The sequence below is a fragment of the Larus michahellis genome, chromosome 1 (assembly GCF_964199755.1).
Source record: "Larus michahellis chromosome 1, bLarMic1.1, whole genome shotgun sequence".
Classification (NCBI taxonomy): Eukaryota; Metazoa; Chordata; class Aves; order Charadriiformes; family Laridae; genus Larus; species Larus michahellis.
In genome coordinates, this window is record NC_133896.1 from 155,769,644 (window position 1) to 155,796,820 (window position 27,177).

The 27,177-nt window shown below is 39.0% G+C and overlaps 1 protein-coding gene across 4 annotated transcripts in view; it reads right to left on the reverse strand.

Moving 5' to 3' along the window:
• Window positions 1-9,362: 9,362 nt before the first annotated feature.
• SEPTIN10 (septin 10) overlaps window positions 9,363-27,177 on the reverse strand; it is a 36,120-nt gene continuing 18,305 nt past the window's right edge. For 3 of the 4 annotated variants that reach the window (XM_074560666.1, XM_074560657.1, XM_074560648.1), the window contains 6 exons: window positions 24,772-24,933; window positions 23,103-23,199; window positions 22,367-22,535; window positions 14,388-14,520; window positions 11,440-11,630; window positions 9,363-10,231 (listed from right to left, as the gene is read on the reverse strand). In XM_074560666.1, coding sequence (XP_074416767.1) covers window positions 10,216-10,231; window positions 11,440-11,630; window positions 14,388-14,520; window positions 22,367-22,535; window positions 23,103-23,199; window positions 24,772-24,933 — 768 coding nt within the window. In that variant the 3' untranslated portion in view covers window positions 9,363-10,215. Of the gene's footprint in view, window positions 10,232-10,919; window positions 11,197-11,439; window positions 11,631-14,387; window positions 14,521-22,366; window positions 22,536-23,102; window positions 23,200-24,771; window positions 24,934-27,177 lie in introns of those variants that run through there. The other variant, XM_074560672.1, reaches the window with a different exon arrangement.

A 27,177-nucleotide genomic window follows, 5' to 3' on the forward strand; every position in this document is an offset into this window, starting at 1 on the left:
ACTGGGTTTCAGCTATTGAAGGTGAGCAGGTTAAGGACGACACCAGAAATACACACTCAGAGGACACCTCAATTTGAGTTTCTCTGACATTTGGCATCGTTACAAGATTATGGATGATTTTGTAGTCTTTCCATTTAAAACTTGACTAAATGCTGGCGGGAGTAAAATTAGTTTATTTGAAAGCACACACATCTGTAAATTCCTCTGCAGACTTTTGGGTGGGCTGCTTGCCATTTTTAGTACTTTTCAACTTCATTTCATACCAAACAGGAAATATATTTTTTTTCCCCAACCAGTGAAACTCATTGATGCACCCGCAGCCTCCCAGGCTGTGCAAGGCAAGTCCCAAATCCTGAAGTTAACACTCCTGCATGGAGGTTTTGTCTTTCTGTTAGAGGGCAGGTAATTTACTGCTTCGGGTATTATGTCCTGAGATATGACATTTATATTATTGTATTTTATAAAAAATTTTAAAGCTATAAATAATTTTTTTAAACCACATAAAATTGTATGGGGGCTTTTAAACACCCTATCCAGGCAAATTTCCAATTGTGGCTTTTAGCAATGAGCATTACAAATTACAGCTAGGCTGTAATTCTTTTATTTGCATACTTACAGTGACAGCAATCTCAGCCAACTGTTTGCAGCAATCGTTAATTCACAGCTTGCAATGCAGTATCTTTACTTATTGATCCTATAAGCTCTCCCAATATGCAAACTCCATTATATCATCCAGTAAAACTCTCGAGGATCACTCCTGACCTCGCAGGCAAAGTACTGCGTATTCAAAACATCTTACTGGCATGCATGCTTTTATTGGGGAAATCTGCTGTTCCATCTACCATAATTACATTTCATTTACCAGGAATATTATCAGCAGTGCCCTCAGGTTATTATAATCTCTAGTTTCTGGGATCATATTTTCAATGACTGGATTCATAAACTGAGCCGTTTCCAGCCCCACCAGAATATTAGGATAGGACTTCTTTGGATGTCAACATAAACACCATGCAGTCTTTTAATTAGGATCTTCCTCTTTTCTTCAAAAATTACTGAAACTGCGCATCAGTGTTGCTGGTAATCCTTAAAATTCAGCTCACTGAACTGCAGCCTCCCAAAGAGTCTTGGTACATCTCCAGTTTGTCCTAAAGTTTCTTTTCCAGGTAGAGAATCCAGACTTTCCAGGTAGATATCCAGGACACAGATCTGGCCAGCACAGATTTATGAGGGAGATGAACAGGTTTTGAGCCTTTCCTCCCCACCCTGACTGCCAGCAGTGCCCTGGCGTAGCCGTGCCACTGCTACAGGATGCCGTCAGTCAGATGGCTTGTTGGTCTCCTTCTCTCCAGCCACCTAAATATGAATTAAGTGTTTGTCTGTGTGCTCAAGTGGAAAGCAGTTTGTGCCTAGATACTCTCCATTTCATTAGAAAACAGCTCAGCCTCTGCAAAGCCCAAGCAGCGAGGTCAGGGATGAGCCTGAGGTTGGACCAAGGCAGGAGGCTACAAAAGACTCCCCAGCAAGTGCCAGCTCCCAGGGGCAGAGCACCACCTTCCTGGAAAGGGAAGTTCGGGATGGAGTTTATTAAAAGTTGGAGGTTTTTTCTTTTTTTTTTTTTTCTCCAGATGACTACAGAGCCTCCCCACAGTCACATGTAAGCAGCTGTCCTCCCAAAGAGCATCATCACTCAGCAGCCTGAGAAAGCCCTGCCTCATAAGAAACTACGGGAAATACATTCACGAATAATTTCAGAGAGTGAAGAGTTTTAAACCCAGCCCCTTGCTCTGCCCGACTTGGAGCAAGGATTTGAAATGAGCTTTCTCACCTTTCAGACAATGATCTTCTCTACTCAGCTAGGGAATTTTTGAGATAGGTCTTCCTCATCTCCTGTTGAAATAACTTCATTTAGTACAAAAAACTGTGTCCATACAGGGGCAAAGAGTTAGAGTTGACATGAACTTGCTAATTTTTTTCTTTTCTTTTTCTTTTTCTTTCTTTTATTATCTAAATGAAGCTGAAAAATGTAGCAAGATGGACTGACAACTCAGGATAAATTACATATTAGCAGGGAAGTCCCTCCTCTGATGAGGATATACTCACAGACACTTGAGGTCCACCACGGACCATGTTGCTTCAGGAACCCCAGTATGGATTTGGAGACATTGAACATGTACATGAGTACCTGTCTAAAACCTAAGTGACCAGAAGCAACAGGATAAGGCATTTAAATTTTGGATTTAGGGAGACAAAGGTGTCATGCAAACCTAACCCAAAGTAGTCAGAATTCAGATTGCATCATCCTCTTCCTTCCATAGATCACCCTCTACAAAAGCTCCTCTGTTTTGTTAATCAGCCAAAACAACAGCAGTTTGGAGAACTACGTACAAGTTTGGGGGACACAGGCCCAGACTTAGTAGCAGTGAAGGATGTCAGCCCAAGGACCTAGTCCATCACAGATTTCCTGTGTGACTGTAACTACATGCTAAAAGCTATGATGGATTTACTTCCATGGCTCATTTTCATTGAGTGGGTGCAAACAACAAAAAAAAACTAATTATGCTTAAAAATCTGAGCCCTACCCACTGTGGGTCTCATTTTCCAACTGTAAATGCCATCAGAATCTTCCAGCTTCTTCATATATTTTGTGAGAATAAACACACTGAAGACTGAGAAGCAGTCAGAAGGTACTCTGACTTGCCTAAGAGATTTTTTTTCCTTGAGAAGCTAACATGAGCAAAAAAACCTTCTGTAACTTTGGAGTCAAAACACACACGCCAATCTCAAACTCCATCAGGACAGACAATGAAATTATTTCTCACATTAAGGTATTTGCATTGTGCACTTGCACATTTTAAATTATTAGGGGTATAGAATGCTTTGACCTTGGGACAAAGCTTGGATGTCATTTGTCTACTGTGAACACAGCCATAAGACAGTGCCGCTATTTTGTATTCCTCTGCACAGTCCATCGGTATTGCCTGCTGTGTTTCTCAATGGCAGCCAGTAAGAATTCTTCACCAGAGCTTGCAAGTCAAATGAGTATTCAGCGGCGTGACAGGAGGCTAACAAATGTTAGAGGAAAGGTTATGACAGAGTTCTGCGTATCTCATCTCTCTGGCTGCTCGCACACCTCGTCAGACAGCTCAGCTGGTTCTACCAAAATGCACTGGGATCACCCTGTTTCCCCAGGAGGCTAAAAGGACCAAGTATCTTCACTCTGCCAGCGTGAGGGAGAATGGAACTCCATCTCTGGCATTCCCAAAACCAACCCAATAACCACCATCCCACAAAATATCTGTAAGTAGAAGCCATGAAAAATCTAGTCCAAAAAGGCTATGTAAATACCAGCCCTGTTGTGAGACCCCACCTGGAGTACTGCGTCCAGCTCTGGAGCACTCAGCACAGGAAAGACATGGACCTGTTGGAGCAGGTCCAGAGTAGGGCCATGAAGATGATCAGAGGGCTGGAGCACCTCTCCTGTGAGGACAGGCTGAGAGAGTTGGGACTATTCAACCTAGAAAAGAGAAGGCTCTGGAGAGACCTTATAGTGGCCTTCCAGTACTTACAGGGGGCCTACAGAAAAGATGGGGAGGGACTCTTTATCAGGGAGTATAGTGGGAGGACGAGGGGGTAATGGTTTTAAACTGTAAGAGGGGAGATTTAGATTAGATATCAGGAAGAAATTCTTCACTATGGGGGTGGTGAGGCACTGGAACAGGTTGCCCAGAGAAGCTGTGGCTGCCCCATCCCTGGAAGTGTTCAAGGCCAGGCTGGATGGGGCTTTGAGCAGCCTGGTCTAGTGGGAGGTGTCCCTGCCCATGGCAGGGGGTTGGAACTAGATGATCTTTAAGGTGCCTTCCAACACTAACCATTCTATGGTTCTAAGATCCGCTTTCTAAACATGTTAATTATTTTCTCCCCCCTCCAAAAGTGTGATGACTGCCAGGGTCTCTGCTTTTTCTAAGCTTTGGTGAAGGAGTTTAACATCTTCCTGAGGAGAAGGACTACATCCACATTTCCACCCTGTGAGGACAGAGGAGTAAAATCTTCCAGGTGCTGAGAGCTCTGCCTCGCAGTCTCTTCTGAGTGGAAAGGATCAGCCCCTCCGCAAGAATGCAGATTAATGGGGTGGTGAAGATTTCCTATTCTCAGCATAAGGGAATGCAGAAACTGCCAGCCGGCATCAAGACTCAAGTGTTACGCACTAAAACACTCTCTTGAATTGATCAGGGACCGCAGAGCCTGGGGACCACTCATAGCTAACTGTGCCACTTATTGTGTGTGATCTATATATCCATATACACCTATCTAGATAGGTAGGAGTGAGACACATCTCTCTGCGCATGTACATTTATAAAAAAAAATATGGATTTGTATATATAAATAGGAACATATCCAAATTCTGCACACTTAGACATGAAAATCAGAGAAAAGACAGAATTTTATTCTGAAACCATTAGTTTGGTGGGTTCCTTAGTTATGAAAATTACACTCATAAACTGTGATACATAAAAGTGCCAAGAGAGGTGGTTAGTTATGGCTTGCAAGTACAGGTAGCCCAAAAATAAAGAGACACCTGAAGATCTGATGCCAAAATATATTTGTGCAGCTCCATAATACTCCTTTTCAGAAAATTTAAGGCTCACAGGATGATTATCCAGAAACTACCCTGATGCATCTCTATAGTATTTCCCAACAAAAAAGATAAAAATGCTATTTTCACACACATTTCTGGGAAATCTTTTTAAAAAGATTTTTGGATCAGGATGAGATGCAATTGGCTTCTTGAGTTTTCAAATTATAAAGACTGATTTCAGCATTTTAAATCCATAGCAGATACAATCAACCACATGAGCTCAGAGTTCTCATTGCACTTACTTACTTTTATACTGCCTCCTGTGCTTACAGCTTTGTTTCTACAGAAAATAGATTCATACTGTCTTTCATGGGGAAAAAAAAAAAAAAAACAACCAAAAAAACCCAAAATTGCGTATGCTGAACGAGCTACAGAATTACAGAATCGCTGATGTTGGAAGGGGCCTCTGGAGATCACCTACTCCCACCCCCCTGATAAAAGCAGGTTCGACTAGAGGGGGCTGCTCAGGGCCAGTGACACAGTTGCTCAGTGTCGCAGGCCTGTCCCCAAAAGCGAAAGCCGTGTTCTTCGAGCGCACCCTAGCGAAAATCCTGTTAAAGCCTTTTTTATTTTCTGGTTTGAAATCCCCCAAGTATCTATAACTAGATATCGGTGTTATGCTGCCTTGATGCTAGGGCATGGATTCTAAAAAATATAGTTAGTAAAGAAAACAAGGAGAGGTAGATGCCTCACTACCGTATAAAAATCCAGTTAGTTAATTCACCTGCCTATGAATTACACTAAATTCCTTTTTGCAGTGACAGACTGAATGTGAATTACACAAGTCTTTGCAAAGGTCTTGAAAAATCAGTAATTTTTCTTTTGAGTATTTTCCTTTCTGTATAGAGATGATGTTGTTGCTGTTATGGAAAAGTCTCGTGTTTCCCTAAGTTAAAATCATAGACTATCTCAAGCTGGAAGGGATCCATAAGGACCATGGAGTCTAACTCCCTGCTCCTTGCAGGACTACTTAAAACTAAACCATATGGCTAAAAGTGTTGTCCAGATGCTCTCTGAACTCTGACAGGCTTGGTGCCATGACCACTGCTCTGTGGAGCCTGTTCCAGTGACCGACCACTCTCTCCGTGAAGAGCCTTTTCCTCACGTCCAACTTGAACTTCCCCTGACAGCTTCATTCCATTTCCTCGTGTCCTGTCACTGGTCACCGGAGAGGAGCTCAGCACCTCCCCCTCTGCTGCTCGTCTTGAGGAAGTTGTAGACTGCAATGAGGTCACCCCTCAGCCTTCTCTTCTCCAAGCTGAACAAACCAAGCGACCTCAGCCGCTCCTTGTAAGTCTTGTCCTTCAAGGCCTTTCACCATCTTGGTCACCCTCCTCTGGACACACTCTTATAGTTTGATGTCCTTCTTATATTGAGGCACCCAAAACTGCACACAGCACTCGAGGTGGGGCTGCACCAGTGCAGAGTGGGACAATCACCTCCCTCGACCAGCCAGCTATGCTGTCCTTGATGCACCCCAGGACACGGTTGGTCCTTTTGGCTGCCTGGGCACACTGTTGACTCATATTCAACTTGCCATCAACCCAAACCCCCAGATCTCTTTCCACAAGGCTGCTCTCCAGCCTCTCATCCCCTAATTTGTACCTATAACCAGGATTACCCTGTCTCAGGTGGAGAATCCAGTACTTGCTCTCGTTAAATTTCATATAGTTCATGATTGCCCAGATCTCTAGCCTATCCAGATCTCTCTCTAAGGCCTCTCTACCCTTGAGGGAGTCCACAGCTCCTCCTAATTTAGTAACATTGGCAAACTCAATGGACATTCGATTCCTGCGTCCAGATCATTTTAAAAAACATTAAAGAGCATTGGCCTTTAACTGTGGCATTAACAGAACTCTAGGGAGCTCCACTGGTGACTGGCTGCCAGCCTGATGTATTCCATTTACTCTAACTCTTTGAGCCCAACCTGTCAGCCAACTGCTCACCCAACATATTATGGACTTGTCTAGCTGTGTCTGGACATTTTGTCCAGAAAGATACTGCTAAAATCCAAAAAACCCACATCTACTGGCTTCCCTTGATCAGTTAGGTGGGTGACCTTGTCATAAAAGGAAATTAAGTTGGTTAAGCAGGACTTTCCCCCCATGAACCCGCACTGGCTATGACCAATGACTGCATTGTCTCTGAGGTGCTTTTCAGAAACTCCCAGAATAACCTTCTCTGTAATTTTACCAGGCACTAAAGTGAGACTGACAAGCCTGTAATTCTTTCTTCTTACCCTTCGTGAAAATTGGAACATTTGCCAGCTTCCAGTCGACTGGGTCCTCTCCAGACTCCCCAAACTGTTGAAAAACAGGGGAGAGAGGTCCCGTGATAACATCAGCCAGCTCTTTCAGTACTCCAGGATAAATCCCACAGGGCACCATAGATTTATGCACTTCCAGTTGGAGCAGCAATTCTCAAACAAGTTCAGTGTTGGCTGGGTGTTTATCATCCCCCCAGTCACGGTCTTTCAACACACGGCTCCGGGGGTCCCAGGGCCCATCACTGGTGTTAAAGGCAGAGGCGAAGAAGGCATTAAACATCTCTGCTTTGTCTATGCCCCTATTTGTGAGGTGACCCACCTCATCAAGCAATGGACCAATGTTATCTCTGATCCTCCTTTTGTTGTTAACCTATTGTTAAAAGCCCTTCCTGTTGTCCTTCACAGTGCTGGCCAGCTTGAACTCTAATCAAGCTTTGGCCACATGAATTTTCTCCCTACAGTGGTGAACATCATCTCTGTAGTCCTCCCATGTTGCCCGTCCTTGCTTCCAATGTCCATATAGTATTCAAAGTCCAGTATATTCTCTACCTGATTTCACAATGCAAATCTAGATATGATTCTGACATCAAATTTAAGAGAGAGATTTAAGATAAAATCACGTATGCATCCTGACTGTATCTTCTCATGGCAAAGTAATTTTAAAGATATAGTTAAGAATAAATACAAAAATATATATGGAGTGTATCCTAAGGAAAGGATCAAAAAGGTAAAGACTTTGGACTTGTAAAGGCAGTAAATAATCTCACAGTAGCCACTTGCAGAAGGTACCATAACAATAAAGAGACCTTAATAAATGGTCCTGAAACCATTTCATCTGCAGGATAAACCCCTCTGAAGTGTTCAGTTAAAAGGCTCACAGCTAACATAAACTACAGTGAGGCATAGAAATTTTTTTTTTTTTTACTACCACTATTAATTCTCCACTTTCAGGAGATTTTGTTAGTTGTTCCTTTATAATTCTTTGAACCGCATTTAACTGTCAGGCGGCGATGTGCACTTGTGCCCTTATCTGATACTTCATCTTTAGGCAAACTTCAACAAAACAACTATGGAATTTCCCATACTTACAGATGACTCTCAACTGCTTTAATGAATATCAGGAAAAAAAAAAAAAAGAAAACCCCACCGGCTTTCTCATTTTGTGCTACCACTGAACAAACTCCCTTTAACTGCCACCTGTTCCAAAGACCTGCCCCCAGGTGCCTGCACCAGTTTTGTTTTGCTGCCGAGTCCTGCAGGCCCAACACGCGCAACTTGAACACAAACCCATATTGACCAAGACATGTGGCATCCCTACGGTACTATTCATTGTTCCCAGCTGTCAAAGCACAGCACATCCTCCAGTACTGGCCAGGCACAAAGCTATCTCGGTCAAACAGTACTTAACCATCTCAGGCTTTGTCCTCTGCAAAGTGGCCACACTACAGGCAGCTAAATCTGTCTTCTGATGCAGTTTTGTATCGCTCGTGAAGAGCTTCAGCCAACTAACATCAGCGGCTGTAATAACCCACGTAGGGATAACTGAACGCTGACAGCACACATCACTTAATTGTAATTACATTCTGCCCAAGATCACTTGATAGCACTTCCAAATCTACTGCTCAGTTAAAAAAAAAAAATTTTTTTTTTCATTTGGCTGTTACCTCCTTTAAAGGTGGTGTATCCTTTGTTTCTAATAAAACAGATACTGGCCCAGTCAATAGTACAAAGCCAAACAAAAAATAGTCTTTCATCAAGCTACATTTTGCTCACGAAGGAGCAATCAGACAGCAATCACAGGGCCTGGCCCTGGCCCATTATTCTTCCCTTGAGAGAAGGATCAGTTACGTGCTGGCTGAGCGTGCAGGCTAAATCCCCATCTCCTCTTAACCCTTCCCTCCCATGTTACAGCCTCCCATGCCTGTGGAGCTGAAAGAATTAGCAGTTTGACTCTTTCCTGATCAATGAAGGGTTTTCATATCTTAGCATTTATTCCTTCCCATTGCTACAGAATTGAAGCAAAACAATCTTATATGGTTTGCATCACTGTGTGAGTAAAATAGAAGGTGAGTTCGGTCACTGGAACAGGCTCCCCAAGGCAGCGGTCAGGGCACCAAGCCTGTCAGAGTTCAAGATGCACCTGGACAATGCTCTTGGTCATATGGTTTAGTTTTAGGTAGTCCTGTGAGGAGCAGGGAGTTGGACTCAATGGTCCTTAGGGGTTCCTTCAATTTGAGATATTCTGTGATTCAGTACAGTGGTATATGACAAGTACATCACACGTCATATTGCCTTTCTGGCACAGTATGCAGAAATCACCTATTTTTTCTAATCAATAAGTTACTTAAGACATTTAAACTAGATGTGAAACATTCATATTTTTCAGATTAATGTGAACTCTTACTCCTTGTTTTTAATAACATGGGAGGGAGAGGAAGCAGAACAACAGAAACACTTAAGTAAAAACAATGTATTTTACTTCTACTATTTTTAAAGAGTTGCACAAAACAACTTCAGAGAACTGCACCTCTTATAGTTTCCCATTAGTTACCACGGCTACTGAAAAGATAAAAAACATTTTAAACTTGTTTTAACCTGAAGCTTTTGTAGTTAACAGTTTTTGTAAAGTTCAGCCTCTGCTGTAACTGAACACCACAGTCACAAGCATCAAAAAGTTACAGGTACTTTCCACATTAAGTTAGTAGTGTCAGATAAACAAACTATCATGCAATGGTAAAGCACTGCAAAAATGTCTCAATAAATTATGATTAGAACGATCATATCTGAAATTGAGGACAGTGCTTGTACATAAAAGCCCATAAACAAAATCTGTCAGTAAAATCAGTAGATGGCTGAACTATGTCAACAGTTGTATTAAATAATATTTAGTAGACTAATATACCATATCATATGAAAATAGCTCTTTAGAAAGGTTATAGTCACTGAAAGGATATATTCACTGAATACTTTTGTACTACAGCATTCATATTCTGAATGGAACTTTTTATGGCAGGGACATTTTCTTTGGTACAATGCACTTAAAGTGAAAGCAAGCTGGCCACACGTAGGTAAGGCAAGTGCGTATCAAGGCAGACTCGTAACAGAAAGTCTGTGATGACAATGACAGTAATCGCTGCACCATATGCGTATCTGTACATCAGACTTCAAAATTCTTCTTTTGCAGCATGCAGCAACAAGAGATGTTTTCCAAATCCTTTAGTAAGAAACTGCACCTCCTACACCTCCAAAAGCACACTTTGAATCATTGCTTCCTCAAGTGAAATTATCGATATTGTTTCTTCTATCATCCATACTACGTAAAGCTGGAACTGAAAAACAAAAGCAAGCATATAAACTGTAACATGTTCTGAAGAATAAAGCTAAAACAGAGAAAACAAATCTAAAAATCTTCTGAAGTTGAGAGTTACTCATAATAGTGCAGATAATGGCTTCTGTTACCAAGAATTCCACTTCCATATGTAAGTCCCCAAAAAGGAGTCGAGGAAAAGGAACTCTGTAACATTACTTGAATGTAATACATTTTCCCCAAAACACAAGCAGGTTGCTAGCATACACACCAAAAATGTTAAAGCTGTCTTGATGATATTTGTGGAAATATGTGCACCCACCTAGTTTCTAATGTTTTTCATAATCTACCAGTTCTGAATAATTTCTGTACCAAAAAATCTGTTTTCAATTGCAGTAAGATAATAATCAACAAAATGTTATCTGCAGTGAAGTTGTAACCTATCAGGAAAGGGAATTAGTAAGTTAATTCACTTCTGGGTTTGGAGAAGAAAAAAATTTAGTTCAATTTAATTTAATGTTTACATACGAACATTTAATTTAACGTATACATATAAAGAAGTTGGGCAGGTTATTCCAGAGACTACTTTTGAATACATTTCTGAAAGTTTACAATTTATTAGAGCTTTTTTTTTGGGAGTGGAGAAAGAAAGAAGTGGGTGGGAGGGAAGAATGTGAAATGTTTATCAAATCATATTCTACACTCAGGGTAATATACAGCCAATTTTATTAGTCTCTCGTCTCAAAAATCTGTACTAGGAAGAACAACCAGTATTATAGGACAGCAGCAGTCAGACTGCTTCATAAAACTAACATATCCTACATTCAAAACCTGAGTGCTGTAATCAAATACTATTTCGGGAATTCCCTGGATGAATTTCTCTCCCTCTCTAATTTCTCCCTCTCCCTCTTGCTCTGTTCGTGAACATTGACAGTGTCTTCATCTCTGACATCAAAGCACAGGAGTTCAAGTCGAAAACCTGGGTTCCTTCATGGAAAAAAAAAAAGAAAAAAAAAGAAAGAACGCTCATAGAACATACACCAATTACTCTAAATTTTAGAGCCAGTGAACCAAGCATGAGGGTATTTGACACACATTTTTCTTCTTATCACATAACAGAATAGGAGCATGTTTGTATCTTTTCTAAAAGACTACTGAAATTTGTGTTATAAAAGTGATATGTGAAGAATTTTTTTACTGCTGCCTCTGATGACTAGCATCAGTACTTACTTTTTGCGGTCCTTGTCTCTCTTCAAACTAACAAGAGGGGTAGAGACAGATGCTTGTGATTGGAGTACTTCAGCATTAGCTTTCTTCTCAATAAACATAGCTATTTCATCTTCTAGAACTTTTTTGTTTTTCTCTAATTTCAGTTTCACTTCTTGAAGCATTAGCATACGATGTTCAAATTTAGTGTGTACCTGTTTAAAGAAAGCACGCAGAAATATATTCCCAGCTAGTAACACAAGGTGGTGATATCACAATATAAAAACCCTCTGCAATTAAACAGTAAGCCCTACCTCAACTTGTGCTAAAAGTCATAAGACATTGTAGTTCTTTCCTAAAACTGGTAAGACAAAACAAACATCAACCCAGAAAAATAATCATTCGTATCAGATTGTTCTCATAGAAGCCACGCTACTACACAATAAGTACAGGTGGCACATGGAAGGCACTAAGTCACTATTCGACTTCCTACTAGATTTTACTATACCTTGGTTATATCAAAAATAAGGAGACCTTTAGAGAGGAAACAATTACCAACAGAGGGATTAAATCAGCATCTGTCAAGTAGAATCTACTTCCTTAAAACCAAGAGGGAAAGGAATCATACATACTTTAGTTACACACGTAGGTATTTTCATATATATATACAAAATTTTAGTATGTATATTAATTACGTTTACATATTAATATATACACACACAATACGTCTGGTTGGGGGAGTTACTTGTGGGCTGCAAGAAGTTAGCTGCTTTTCTGCAGTAATTGTTCTTTGATTGTTCTTTTGACATATCAATGGATTTTACTCTCCAGATGCATTTTGATCAGTTTAAACCTACTGTGAAGTTGTGCATGATAACCAAAGGGTACTTCATTCCACCCTTCCCCACCTCCCACTTCCCCCCACGCAAACTCTCCTAGAATCCTGCTTCTGCATCCACCTGTATTGGTGTAACTTAAATCTGAGTGGTGTACTGGTATAGAAATCAGAGACAGTTATTTTCATCTTTGTCAAAGAAGGAACTAAGAAATAATTAAGATTATTAATGTAACGGTGTGCCTGTTCTACACAGTAGAGCTGTCTGATTTTATAAATGTGTGTGTGTGTGTGCGTGTATGTACACTATTCATTTATTTATTCATTTATTCATTGCAACAGTTAACTAGACGCATTGCAAAACCAGGTATACCAATAAAAACATTCAGAGTAGAAACAGTAAGGTCCTACGCATCTGTATGTCTCGGGAGCGGTAACGCTGCACACTAGAGCAACCTATAAGGTTCTTCTAAATGAAGGATGTGAAAGCAATCTTAAGTGCGACAAAAATTCCTGGTTTTCTTTATATTCCAGATACACATACACACTTATCAGACAACAAGCAGCAAGAGTATATGACAAACGTTCTTGATCATTTTCCTATATCAGGAACTGGGAAAAGTAATATCCATAATTCAATTGCAACGTGCAGAGCTCACAAACCGCCTGGTATAAATAATAGAAGGAAAACATCAAAGGGTACCACAGATACTGCGAAAGACCTAGCTGAACCTACTTTGAACATGGCCAAGTATTCTTCCAATTGGATAGCCTCATACTTAGAAGGACTGAAATCTGTTTTTTTTTCTCCACAAGCAGCATGGGGGACTTAACAGACTTAGGAAACACAGTATTAAGCCTTCTTATTTAAAACATGCATCTGAATACCTCGCAAAAACTCCTACATCTTTGCTGGGAGACTGAGGTACAGAAAAGTACATTACCAAATATGCACAGGTTTCCAATTTCAATTAAACCAGTGTTTGAATATAAATACACATGACCATGATAGAGTCTGGCAGAAAGTAGATGAGAAGATCCTGTTTTGCCAGTCCAGCTTGACAGGACTAAATCTTCAACAATATATTCAAGAAATATTCCACATCTCCAAACATTCTTAAGGCAGCTGGGAATAGATGAGATTTTAAAAACAAAACAAACCCAACAACACCCCTCCACCCACCCCCTCCCCAGACTTTCGAACTTCTCAACGTGAGGGTTGAGCATGTAATTTAATAACTAAACCTGGAGGTCGTACAAGCATACACACCCTACTCTCCTGAGCTGAAAAACAACCCATGGAATTTTTTCCAGAAATCTTGTTTTTTACAAAGCAACCAATGCATGAAAAGCACCTACTGGGCTGCTATGGCATATCGATGTTTCCCAGCATACTCCTAGAGAACACGAAAAAACATGCAACCATATTCACCACACTCTCTTACTTCACCATATCACCTCCTACTCTATTGACTTGTCCCAGCTATCCACCAAAGACTTTAGACCGTAAGATCCATCCCAAAAAAAGACTGCCATTTATAGAATCATAAATGTTTTAGGTTGGAAAAGACCCTTAAGATCATTGAGTCCAACCATTAACCTAACACTGCCATGTCCATCACTAAACCATGTCCCTCAGCACCACGTCTACAAATCTTTTAAACACCTCCAGGGATGCCGATTCCCCTGCCTCCCAGGGCAGCCTCTTTCAGGGCTTGACAACCCTTTTGGTGAAGAAAATTTTCCTAATATACAATTTAAACCTCCCTGGTACCATTAAAAGCCATTTCCTCTTGTCCCATCGCTTGTTACTTGGGAGAAGAGACCAACCTCCAACTCGCTACACCCTCCTTTCAGGTAGTTGCAGAGAGCAAAAGGTCTCCCCTCAGCCTCCTTCTCTCCAGGCTGAACAATCCCAGCTCCCTCAGATGCTCCTCGTAGGACTTGTTCTCTCATTTGCCTGTGTCTAATCAATCTGCTAATCAAATCAATTTGTGTAATCAATCTGCTTTTGATTTTAAGCATTACTGCCCTCAAAATATTAGGAAATTATAAATATCAACTAGTTGTGATTTTGCTAAGAACTTAACCATTCCAAATCTCAGCAAACAAACTGAAGACAGACAGACATGCTTACCTGGTGCTCTGCTTCTTTCAATACAGCTTCTTTCTCCTTCACTTTCTGCACAAACTGTTGTCTCATCTCCTCCTCTTTTCTTTGCAGTTCAAGGTAGAACTCGTGCCTCTTTGCCTCATAGGCCTCCTGTAGACTGAAGTCCAAAAATGTTAGCAAGTCTCCAGCACGCTGCTTTATGCAATGTGGAAAACCAACAAGCTGGATCATTATTTAAACAATTAATATTTATCTGAAATATTAATTTCTACAGCATACCACATAAAAATTCATAAACAAACCTAAACAGAAGCAAACATCTTACCTTTCAAAATCTTCATTTAAGTAAACAACCCTGAGTAAAATCATTTATGCTAACAGCGCCTGGGCAATTTACATTTCAAAGTAAATACAGCACTTTAGGAATCTCATGTTCTAAAAGACTCGAGTTATAACTTTCTGTCTCCAACATGCATAACCTTTTTCTTTAAGTTGCTTATTAATAAGACACCGCAATTGCCAGAAAAATCCCCCCAAATTTCCGCACTGTGAAACCTCAGTCTTAGAATAAGACATTAAAAAACAATGCATCTGGAGTATTAACACAACAAACAAACTAATTATTCCTATATGAAAAGGAAGGAAAATAACAGAAGCTTCAAAATATGTAGCACTCTCTTAATGTAATATCAAAATTTAAATATGGCAGAGTTACATTAAAATAGAATAAATACAATTTCCTCAGCAGTGCAACATCCAAAAGAGAGGGTTATTTTCCAACATGCATGCTGTGGTTTTGGCATGTTATGGTACCTCAAACCGGGACATTGCATCAGCCAAAACCTCAAGACTGCTTGTTTTTTCTTGAATCCCCTCTCCCACAAGCTAATATACTGCATACATATTACACTTATATTTGAAATTATATAGGAGGTGTAAATTAGTTCAGATCATTGAGCAACTATACGGCAACAGAACTAAATATCAAGTAATTAAAACATTTCCTTACTTTTAAATCTATGCCTCCCTTCCTTTTTTTAAAAAAAAAAAAGTTACTGTACTAGACATTTCAGTACACAAGACAACTTTTTTCCTCCAAGCAACAGGCACTTGAAATTGAGCAACTTCTTTCATAACGAAGTACATCATAGCAAATTAAAAGATGCTGGTAATTTATTCATATACTGTTAGAGGTTTCACATTTTCAGGGTCTGTTACTACCCCTGGTATCACCACAGTGCTGGCAGGAAAAGTCCTGCTTTTCAGGGAGAAAGGAATGGAGTTTGTACACAAATGTATCTCACACACGAAAGAGCACGCTACCTTTGAAAAGCATACCCGCTGAATGACACAAATTCTTCCAACAAAACATTTACCACAAACTTCTCACAAGTCGTAAGAGTCCAGAGAGGCAGAACTGGTGGATCAAAACTGTGCTAATGCTTATTAAACAACCAAAAGGATCTGTCCAATATCTTGTAGGACACAGGGCTTTTACACGGATCAAAACATGGATAATATTCTAGCTCTTTATTCTGGGGCTACTGTCTTACACCATTCATCTCTTCTAACACTTCCTGAGAGCTGACTAGTCAGCCCTTCTCAGCTGTCGTGAGGTACTGTCCTTTGCCAAGTATCTCATGCCTAACACTCTGATGGAATATATATATGTATACCAAATATTTAAATTTGCTTTATATTTTTAATACACTTACACACTATCATACCAGTTTTTAAGTCTCATCTTTTACTGTTTCTATTATCTTATAAATGGAAAGTCTAGTCTTACCAAAAAAAAGGACACTGAAAAACATAATTACTTAGAGCAACAATAAGCTTAAACAGCTCTCTTCTATATTTAAATTTACGATGACTGGGCAGTTTCCCAACCCTAAAGTTTCTTATTTGTATTCCAAATATAATCTAAAGAGAGGGATGATTCATCTTGAAACTGCACGTGCAGACTTAATGTTTGTAAGATCTCAAGGTCAGAGCACGTTTCCTATTTGTCTTATTTGAGCAATACATTGCAACAAAACAAACTCAGAACAAAAATCTTTTGGGGTTTGGTTTTTTGTTGTTTTTGTTTGTTTGTTTGTTAGGTTGGTTTTGGGTTTTTTTAATCAGCTGTGAAGTAATTTAGGTTACCCTGAAATTGTATCCACCAAGCGAAATGAGGGCATGGTTTTCACACAGGTATATTAACTCACACTACCTTTAAGTTTAGACGGTGTATGTAATAGCAATAAAGCCACAGCACAGGTTTTTCAAGTGCTGGCAATCTCACCGTACCCACTTTTGGGCCCTGTGTCAGTTCTGCTAGCTAACATCTTCCCTTTGGGTGCAATACAGCCGCCAGAGCAACTCATGCTGCAATCGCACCTTCATTTCATTACGTGGGCATCTTTAGAATCATAGAATCATAGAACGTGTTAGGTTGGAAGGGCCCTTTATAAAGGTCATCTAGTCCAACCCCCCTGCAGTAAGCAGGGACATCTTCAACTAGATCAGGTTGCTCAGAGCCTCATCAAGCCTGGCCTTGAATGTCTCCAGGCATGGGGCCTCCACCACCTCTCTGGGCAACCTAAGCTTAGTTTATCAAGTAAATGCAATTTTTTCTTGAAATTAGTAAAAGATTAACTTTGAAGACACTGGATTTACTAAGTAATCAAATTACATGTATAAGGAAGAGGAGAAATAAAAGCTTATTTTTTAAATCCTCCCTCCTCCTGGACTGAATTGTTCTGGAAATCACAAATACAAAATTAAAACAAACTTCCCTCTTCTGTTTTTGGCCTATCAGGAACATAATGATCCAAACAGTCTTTGGTTTTAGGAGGTTTGGGGAGGAGGAGAAAATAGTTCGCCAGATCTTAAGCCAATCTTTTCAACATTACTGCACCTACTGCACACAGTAAAACGCTTTTCGGTTTACCAGAAGACTGGTTTCACTGCTTCTCATATAGCACATTATGAAAATCAAATTCACCCAGTTCTCTCATTCTTCTTGGTTGGACTTCTAGAATTTTATACTCTGTTCAACACCACTTGCAAAATTAAGATGTTGAAGATAGTTATCTAAATAATGTATTCTTAGTGAGGTTTTGGAGGAAAGGAAGGGATTGTGAGGCAAGTCTACACCTTACTAATCCATTACATACCTCATAACAGCACTAGCACCTACCTTTCTACAGAAGCAGAGCTGTGACATACAGTTTTCCTATCTGCGTAAGACTGAGAACAGGGAAGCCTAAATACAAAGATGCAAATCAAATACGTTATGTTCAGAAATGAAGACTCTGATTGAAGTGAGCTTAGCTCTCAGTGGACCACAATGTTTGTGCACTTTGAACAACACAGATATTTACACAATGTTTTACAGTTTGTTCATTTAAATTTTAAAAAGCTTTCCAATTTGAAAACTGCACTTGTAAATTTTTGCAAACCATTTGACTAGCAATTAAGGTATATCAGACAAACTAAAAAATTTCAAAGTTAACAAGTGGCTGGTATTTTTAGCATAGTCCCTTGACTCAGTGAACTACCTAAATTGATATTAAGCAACACTAACGATGTGGTAATCTAAACAATTACCATTTTCCCACTGGAGGCATGAAAAACAGCTACTTTGGATGCAGTTCAGTCTTACCATAAGGAGTTTAAAATATTTAGCTCAAATGCAAAGGTCTGCAGTTGGTCAGATGAACTCCATTCCCAAGTGACTTCTTAAGGAAGAAGCCTATTAGCCTTTCATATTGGGCTTCCTTTCTTAGAAAAGACAACCAGAGTCATATCAACCTTCCTCTACATGTAAATGTATTCACATTACTGAATTCTTCCTTGTTTTCTGCCATCATCCTCAAAATAGACTGAAAAATAAACATGTTTTTGTTCAAGAACTGCAAGGTCTGAATATCCCCGTTTCAGGGAGGAATAAAGCATGGAATATATGCTTGCTCACATATTGAGAAACTGAGATGTTTATGTTGCAATTCTGTTTAACTGCAATTATGTAGAAGAACAAATTGTAATTATAAGCACAGAAAAACAACTAAACAAGAGAATGATTAACGTCAGAGAATCTAAATACGCAAGCATACAGCCTGAGTATCAATTTCGGCTTTTTTCAACAGGTCCCTGCCTATTAGTTTTCTTCTTTCAAAACAAGAATGTCTCCTTAAGCAATAACATAGCTTGGACTGGAAAATGGACTTACAAAATGTCCAGCTTCAAAACAGTAGTAATCCTCTCCTCCCTTGCAAACATCTAAGATTACTAGGTGTGTATGTATGTAGAAGTTTGCTTGGCTCAAGCACTCTTCATGTTTAGATTTTTGTTTCAAACTTTCACAAATTTTTCCATTCGGGACATCTCAATTATGTCTTGCTGAGATTGACCTGAAACCAGGAATTCATGTTCCTAATGGACATAATTGGACCATCAAAAAGGCAGGACTAGTCCATCCACACAAAAAAAAGAAGTCTGTCTTTACTTTTCATTAACAGCTAAATGCAAATCCCTATTTCAAGTATTAAAAAAAATGATAATAAAAGCAATTCCTGGATTTTACATCCAACAGATATTGCAAAAAATGCATAAGCCATCCCCCAAAATACTCTGCTATCCATTGACTTCATTACATAAATTTTGCTGTAACAGGCTTTCCAAGCCCATGCCTGATTGGACGCTTTTCATGGCTTGGAAAACAAATTATACCTATATGACTAATTTTAGCTTTCAACACTATTCCATTTATTCCCTGAAGCACCACATGGTGGATTCTTCATTTTTGAAGTGGTTTACCACATGTTATATTTTAGTCTGATATGGTACATACGTGACTGTAATTCTCATGACCTTTTGGAATGATACCCCGCTATGAAACTAAACTCTTCTTTTAATAAAAAAATATGTATATTGTTTTTGCAAGCTATATGAATGAGATTAAATAAGTTCCAAATTACCCATTAATTTAAGTTATGCTAATTACTGTTATCGAATTTAAATTAATAATGGTTCGATAAAATGTCAGTATAAACCAGGTGTCCTGAAAGCAGCAGAATTAATAGCCAAACTTCCTAGGGATGATTTATGTCCTATTCTCCCAATGATTGTAATACCCAAAGTCCTGCCTACATCCTTGCACCTTCTTAACTATACAATGAGTGTCCCTCCGTACTTCCTAAATATTCTTTACTTATTGTGAATACTCGCGTGGATCTTTCACGTGCAGTAGCCTTAGACAATTCCAAATTACCCATGACCTTCTCATCCTAGTGCAGTACTGCCAAGCTCCCAACAGTTTCAAAAGACAATACTTCATTCAGAGGTAATGATTTACTGACAACAAACGCAGACTGGCTGGCCAACAACTGGCAGGAGCAGAGATGATCTGCTTTTCCTGCAGTGAGAACACTAACCATGTAATCCCCTGGAAGCATCCAACCCTTCACTGAAGTTTGAAAATGGAGAACTGGTTCATAAGTTATTAGGGAGAGACCAACAGGCTGATCACGTAAACTTCATTTTCCCTGGAAATCTGGTTAATGCAAAAGTTAATTCTTAGAATGCAATTGCAAATAAACAAATTAAAAAGTTACTATGACACGAATTCACAAAAAGTATAGGATTAGGGAATAGGTATTTTTAAAAGTGTGCACAAGACAGTCACTTCAGACTACTACTATCTTTATTTTCCCTCTTCACACCTAGTAATAAAGATGGAAATATATTTTTCTGTTGTGTGCTGAAACCATCTCTTTCCATGTCTCCCATAAAAAAATAACTCCTTGCCAACATGTTTTTTCACACGTAAGAGTGAAAGCCTCTACAGGTGTCTGCCCACAACCTATCTCACAAAGTATCTGAAAATCCAAGAATTACTGGTTTTGCTTTGCAGTGATATAAAATTTTGGATGAATAAACTACTGTTGTACTTTTAAATGTAAAAGAGTGGTACAGGAACTTCACAGGCAGCTTTTTCACGACATGCCAAAAGGCAGGGCACGTTAGCTACTCAAGTGTCAACGTTCAAATGCGACAAAATCCACTGCAGTAAAATCAGCCAACTATTCAAGTCTAGCAGAAATTTTCTAAATTTACATAAAATAACCCAATTCAGATTATCAAATTTACTATGTAGACAGCTACATCACAGGCACAAAATATGACTTCTCAACATGCATTTTGATCATTATTTACACAAGTAGCATGAAATTTTAATCATCAGTCATATACTGCTATGCAGTATTAATGATATTTTGTAGCTCTTAGAATCCATGTGTATATATTGCAAACATCTTTAAGGACAAAGAGGATGACCATTTAGTAACACATTTTTGCCTAGAAGAACAGGATAGTCCCTATTCTGGAAGATATTTAAATTTACAAGTCAACAAAATGGAAAGCACTGAACTTCCTCTATGGAAAGAGACGCTTTCTATCACACTGCTGAGGATGACACTTTTTACCATTTCCTCTGTAGCTTCATAAAAAACCTTATAGGTAAAACAGTTCTATGGAGGACCATTTTTATAATCTAACTCTTATCTTGAGTCAAGATAAGACTTGCAGTCTTACGCTGCAGTCAATATTGCCATGAACAGATCTCTAAAAAAACCTTTCCCTAGACAGAGATAACAAGGTATCAGCTGATAGTGCATGTTCTTAAACTTAAGCCTAAACCCAATGAAAAGACTGTGGTCAGTTGCAGTTGGTTTTAAACCTCATTCACCTTTGGTTCTCTATTTATGAAAAGGATTTTTTCCTTTCTTGTTAAGAGAAATGTCAAGAGACCACTGTGATTCATGGTCAGCTCAAGATCATCTGAATGAACTGATCTTTCAATGTGCCTTAACATTAAGACTTCAGAAAGAAGTGCCTCTTCCCTGGCCACATTATTCTTATTTAATTATTGTTTGAACAATATATAAATTAGACCTAGTCAAAGTGAAAAAACACTCTACAACTGCAACTGCCTTAGAACTCCTGTGCAAAGTACAGGTGAAAGCAAAGAATTTAAGCCACTGAAAACAATTATTTGGAGGGAAGCCATTTAAGAGTAATTTATTTTTACCAGAAAAGAATGGGTAAAAAGAGTCTGATCACTAAGTAAAACAACAAGTAAACAAACCAGCTGGTTCAAAGCACTAGAAACTGGTTTTAATGCAAAGTTGTATTTTGTTTTCATGTCTGTTTTAAGTTGATATTTCCCACCATGACTATGAACAACTCCTGAAGCATCAGTTCTTCCCCATCCAGATTCTACCCACTTACAATTTCTGTATCCAGTTTGTTTGATCTTTTATTTCCCTTCTGTCGTCTCCCTCTCCCTCTTCCAACTTCCTTTGGTCATTTTGTGGATGGGACTGTATTTTGTAAATACCTCCTGCAGAAAGCAGCTTTACTACATGAAACAACGAAGCGTCTGTAACCCTCTGCTTAACTTTCCTTTGGAATCCTCTATTAACTTCCTACAGTCTAGGCAAGAGATTTCTTGACCTGAAAAGGCTAGACATTTGTTATTACGGCAGATAATGTGGGAAGCCAACAGTGTAACCAATGATTTTGTAAAAGTTTTTGTTTCGGTTCCTTCTGAACTTTGAGTCCAACCAAATCATTGTTCAGAATCAGACATTATTAAGAGAAAAACTAAAACAGCATGCTAATATACAATGAAAATAATTCAAAAGGCATAAAGTGCATGTACCTGAAGAAAACTGACATTCTCCATGACAAAAATGAAAATCCCCAGGTTTATTCTAAAAGAGAAAGATTTCAGAAATACAACTAGCTTGTATGCCTTTAAAAGCAACGTTCATATAATCCCATATACTTCTCCATGAAGATGACTGAATGAACATACTTAGTCTGACTTTAAAAAAAAACAATTCTTTCCCTCTTGGAAGGGAGGGTATGTATGAACTGTGCCCTGTATTGGGTGATAGAGTCAAATGTGAAGTGAATGGATGCTGAAAGCAAGTGCTGCATAAGAAGTCCTTTACCTGACTGGTTTGTTCTCAGGGCCAATGTCTCTGAAGCCCATCTCTTCCAGTCTGCAGCGTCTGTACAACTCATAATGTCGTGCATGAGTCTGCTCTCTTAAGTCTTCCATATTTGTGCAAATAAGCATCTCGCGAAGCTTTATGAAGTCACAGTGGTTCTCATTTTCCACTAATCAGTTAAAAGAGGAAGATTTTATTATTATGCACAAGTAGAAAAATTGTCAAAACATATTTTAAACAGCATTGAGATTCGTTTATTTTGTTCACTAATTATATTTCCAGGAAAAGATATCTCATTTATTATACTGTTTATACTTACAATTTCTAATATACGCATTGAAGCACTAACTGCAAGTACTGGTGAGCATGTTCCAACACACCCTGATTTCCTGTTCAAGTTGAACAACAGTAAATTTCCATCTTTTTTTCATCCTTATTTACTGATAATCATAAAACTTTGACATTTGGTAGTCCTACATGCACTGCCACCATACTAACCTACCCAAATATTACATCCACCATCTCACAGCTTGATTACAGGGATGCATCAGTGCTGATGAAACCAGCAGTTAGTGCACACCTCAAGTACTAATTGTTAAAGTCCTTAAACTGTGGATCCAAAATACAATCAATGCGGCATCAGTGGATAATACCAGCTCCTTTTAGTATTGCTGAATTTTATACTTCAACAACAACCACCAAAAACTCATAAAAATACCTTTGAGAATTCATTTACCTTGTACAATGCCCCAAGGGTACTGGCGAGCTCTCACCATTTTGTTTCCAATTCTCACCTCTTCTGTACTTCCAACTACGGCAAATGGCAAATGCCCCTGTAAACAGTTACACCGATACAGTCTTATCTCTCAGCATTCTTACGTCAGAACTGAAAAGCAAACCCTTCAGAAATAAATTAGGGGAAGAACCCCACCATTTCAGGAAAAGCCAACAGGCAGTTTCAAACCAAAAACCACTTTGAAGAGGTCAGTAACTAGTCAAACTACTGGTACAAAAGTCAATCTACAATTACTAAGCGAGGAGGAGCAGCTGATAGACCAGACGGGTGTGCTGCCAATTCAGAGGAACCAGGACAGGCTGGAGAAATAGGCCAACAGGAATCCCATGAAGTTCAAACGAGAGCAATGCCAAGTCCTGCGTACCAGGAGGAAGAACCCCATGCTCCAGCACATGGTGGGGGCCAACTGTCTGGAAAGGCACTTTGCAGAAAAAGACGTGGGGTTCCTGGTGGACAACAGGTTGGACCTGATTCAGCAGGTTTGCCCCAGTGGCAAAGGCGGCCAAGTACGTCCTGAGCTGCCTTAGGAAGAGTATCATCAGTAAATAGAAAGCTGCTCTAGAACACATCCCTCTGATCTGCGTTCAGGCAGAGTTCATGTCCCCAGTAACAGTCACAAGACAATCACAGGTTTGAACCCGAGGTATGGTTACTGCTGTGGGCTCGGCCAAACGGCCAGAAATACAGGCTGGGTACTGACTGTCTGTGTGTTGATCCTCAACAACTGACCAAATAAAAAATAAATTAAAAAAATAATTAACCAGAAAATAAATCACTAACAAAGCATGAAAGGGGCTAAGTACCAGACCACCACCCTTTCCCACGGCAGAAGGACCTCTTACTGAACGAGAGCCTGCACAAGTGACAGAGGTTGGGACTGCAGAGCCATACACTCTGGCACACCGGCTCCCCCTCCCTGCTTTCAAACCCCAGCACATACAAACTTATGTTCGCACGCATCTACAAACATAGGCACATGAAGAGCAAATACAGACAGAGTGCTCAAAGCAAAAACTTCTCACTTCACAAGCCTAGTTGAAGCTGGCAGATACTCTTGGGAGGATCTAAAAGGACAACAGTAAAAAAGGCAGAATTATATCTGACTTTTTAATCCCCAGAGAAAATTTGTCCTATTTCAAATATAAGTACTAAATAAAAGGAAAAAGCAGATGGAAGACTTGCTATCCTAAAGACCAAAGAAAATAGGAGAAATGAGTCACTTTGAATATCTTCCGTAACAGATGTAAGGTAGTATTTGCTGAGGCAAAGAGCACAGCCAATCCATCCATCTATGTTAGCAATTATATATTAATTAACCAGAAATTAGAAAAAAGTATTTATGAGTGAGAACCAGATTTCTGTTGCTGAGCCAGAAAAGAAAAAGCCTCCTAAAACAAGTGGTATCAACAGCAGAGGGACAGGAAGATTTGCAAGCAGAGAAAAAAAAAAAACAACAAAACATATGAACTTTTTAAGGAGAGAGCAAAATAAACAAACGTGTTACCTACAAACCTATAAGCCTCAAGAGAAGGGTGAAAAAAAAGCATGAATCAGCACTGGAGACTGATGCTTTAGTACTGAAATATCAATGTTTTTGTCATTTACTTACATTCATGATGGTATTAATTTTTGAAATGGTTTCATCATCAGTTGGAAACCGGTATATCTGGATGCCATTACTAACTAATTCACTCATGATTTTGTTCTTGAACTTCTGTAGTTCAGTTTTAGAAATGCTGTCTGCTTTGCCTATAATTGGTATAATGTTCACCTATTAAAGACACAAATTATATGAAATGTGTAAGACTTAAATTTTTAGGTGACATCTTTTATAAATTAAATTGTTTGGTGATAAGTTCTTTAAAACTTCCCCCACAGTCCAAACTTTTCTGTCAATTGATATCAAAGCTTCACAAACCATGAAAAACACCTTCATTGGCATAATTTAACAAAATAACAACAGATTATTTAATATACTCCCTTAAAATTAATTGATTCTGAGAAAAGAACAAGGAAGGAGGTCTCATGCAGTGGAGTACTCAGAAGAACAGCAACACCTACTTATTAACTAAACAACATTAAGTATTTTTGTCTCTGCTAAAAAAATAGGTTGTTTTCATTTATAGCACCAGGGGACACGGTTCAGGTGTTAAATGAAAGTTGACAGTTTAAATACGTAAAGAAAAAGAAGCTGGCTACCAAACCCTGCCTAGCCCTGAGCCTCTTCCCTGGGTTCCCTTCAGCTACAACAACATCTTGTTCATCTCACCACTGCATGGTGGTGGTGAAGGAGAACTCATTTGAGTTTCTCAAGTATCTACTCCGAGTACAGGAATGACGAAGGAGAACTCACTTGAGTTTCGCAAGTATCTACTCCGAGTACAGGAATGACGAAGACTGAAGAATCTTTCTTACTAGTCTTTACACTAATTATTCAGAACTCAAAATTCAGTTCTACTGAGCTAAACTGACCTATTTCCTAAAATAGTTATGACAGTAACTTAGGAAAGTAGTAGGTGCCAATTTTTTCTTTAAGATACTATCACCACTCCCAAAATATACATTTTTTTCACAGCTAGATACAAAGAATTAATGCCAATGTCCAAATGTTTTGGAAAAACAATAATTCTTCCAGATTTCAAAAGACAGAGTTTTACAGAGTTCCTTGATCATCGATGCAAAAAGGAAGGAGAAAAAAAGAAAAAAAGAAAAAGAAAAAACGAAAAAAGAAAGGAGAAAAGAGAAAAAAGAGAAAAGGGAAAAGGGAAAAGAGAAAAAGAGAAAAAAACTTGCACACTTTCTTTTTATTCTTCTGTATATTCTGTGTGAATGGAAATGCTTAAGCATGGACCGTCAAGAATGGATGATTTTGAAATAGGTCTTCATTCTTAAGCAAAATGTCCAAATGAAAAAAAAGCATGCCGACTCCAAAGTATGACTTCTAAGATTACCTGATGATAGTCTTGAATTGTGTAGCATACGCAACCTAAGCATGTATGCGGTAAAATATCTAAAATCAAATAAAATGCTAGAATATTTTTTTAATAACTGAGTTAAATTAGTATTGTATAAACAATCTATTACAGCTAGGAGTAATTCACAGCTTCAATCAAATTAGCTGAGGGACATCAATTTAGTTTTTCTATCATATAGCTTTAAAAATGGATGGAACCCAGAGTCTTCAGGATTAAATTAACCTTTACTCTGTCTTTTCAACAGGAAAGTTTTTCAACCACTTGTTAATTAGGAGAGAATTTCTTAGACAGTGAATAGCAGAGAAAGACTGCTGAGGAGACTAGTAACAAAAGAAAAGCAAAATCGCCAGAAACTGTGGTTACAGCTATCAACTTTGATGTTAAATCACAACCATTGCATTAAAATTTAAAAGCAATACTACTCTGGCTTCAGATAAACAATAAACAAACAAAAAAAGTTATCTTTGCTTCATCTGTTAAACAAAATTAATTTCTGCTTGCAGCATTTGAGGTTTACTTGAAAACTGGTATCTCGGTACTTTCATCCAAGAATAACATTAATTGAAAGCACACGTTTGAACTAACAAGAGACTTAAATTGTATACAGACGTGCCCCAAGTCCCACTGCTCCCTCCTATGCCTACTGCTCACTCGGAAACCAACTGACTCCCTCCCAGCCTCTTCCCCAGCTACAACTCTCAACAACTACAAAACTGAATTTTGCTACAAAGCTATGGGCCATTAATACAGAATCACTTTAACCCCACATAAAAAGTCTACACTTGCAATAAAACCAAGAGTCCTGCCCTTCCCCTTGCCTGCAGATGCTCATTGCCAGGTAGAACTAAAATCTGTGCAGCTGCCCAAGGAGACAGATTACTTTTCAGCGTCATCAGTAAAGCAAAAATCTGTAGCTTTGAATTTGAATCAGTTCCCTCATGCAGGGAACTGGCTGCCCAAAACACTGCAGCATGCACAATGGGAAGAAGCAGCTGAGACTGCCTCATTCAATAGCAATGCAGAATGACCATATAAAGTCA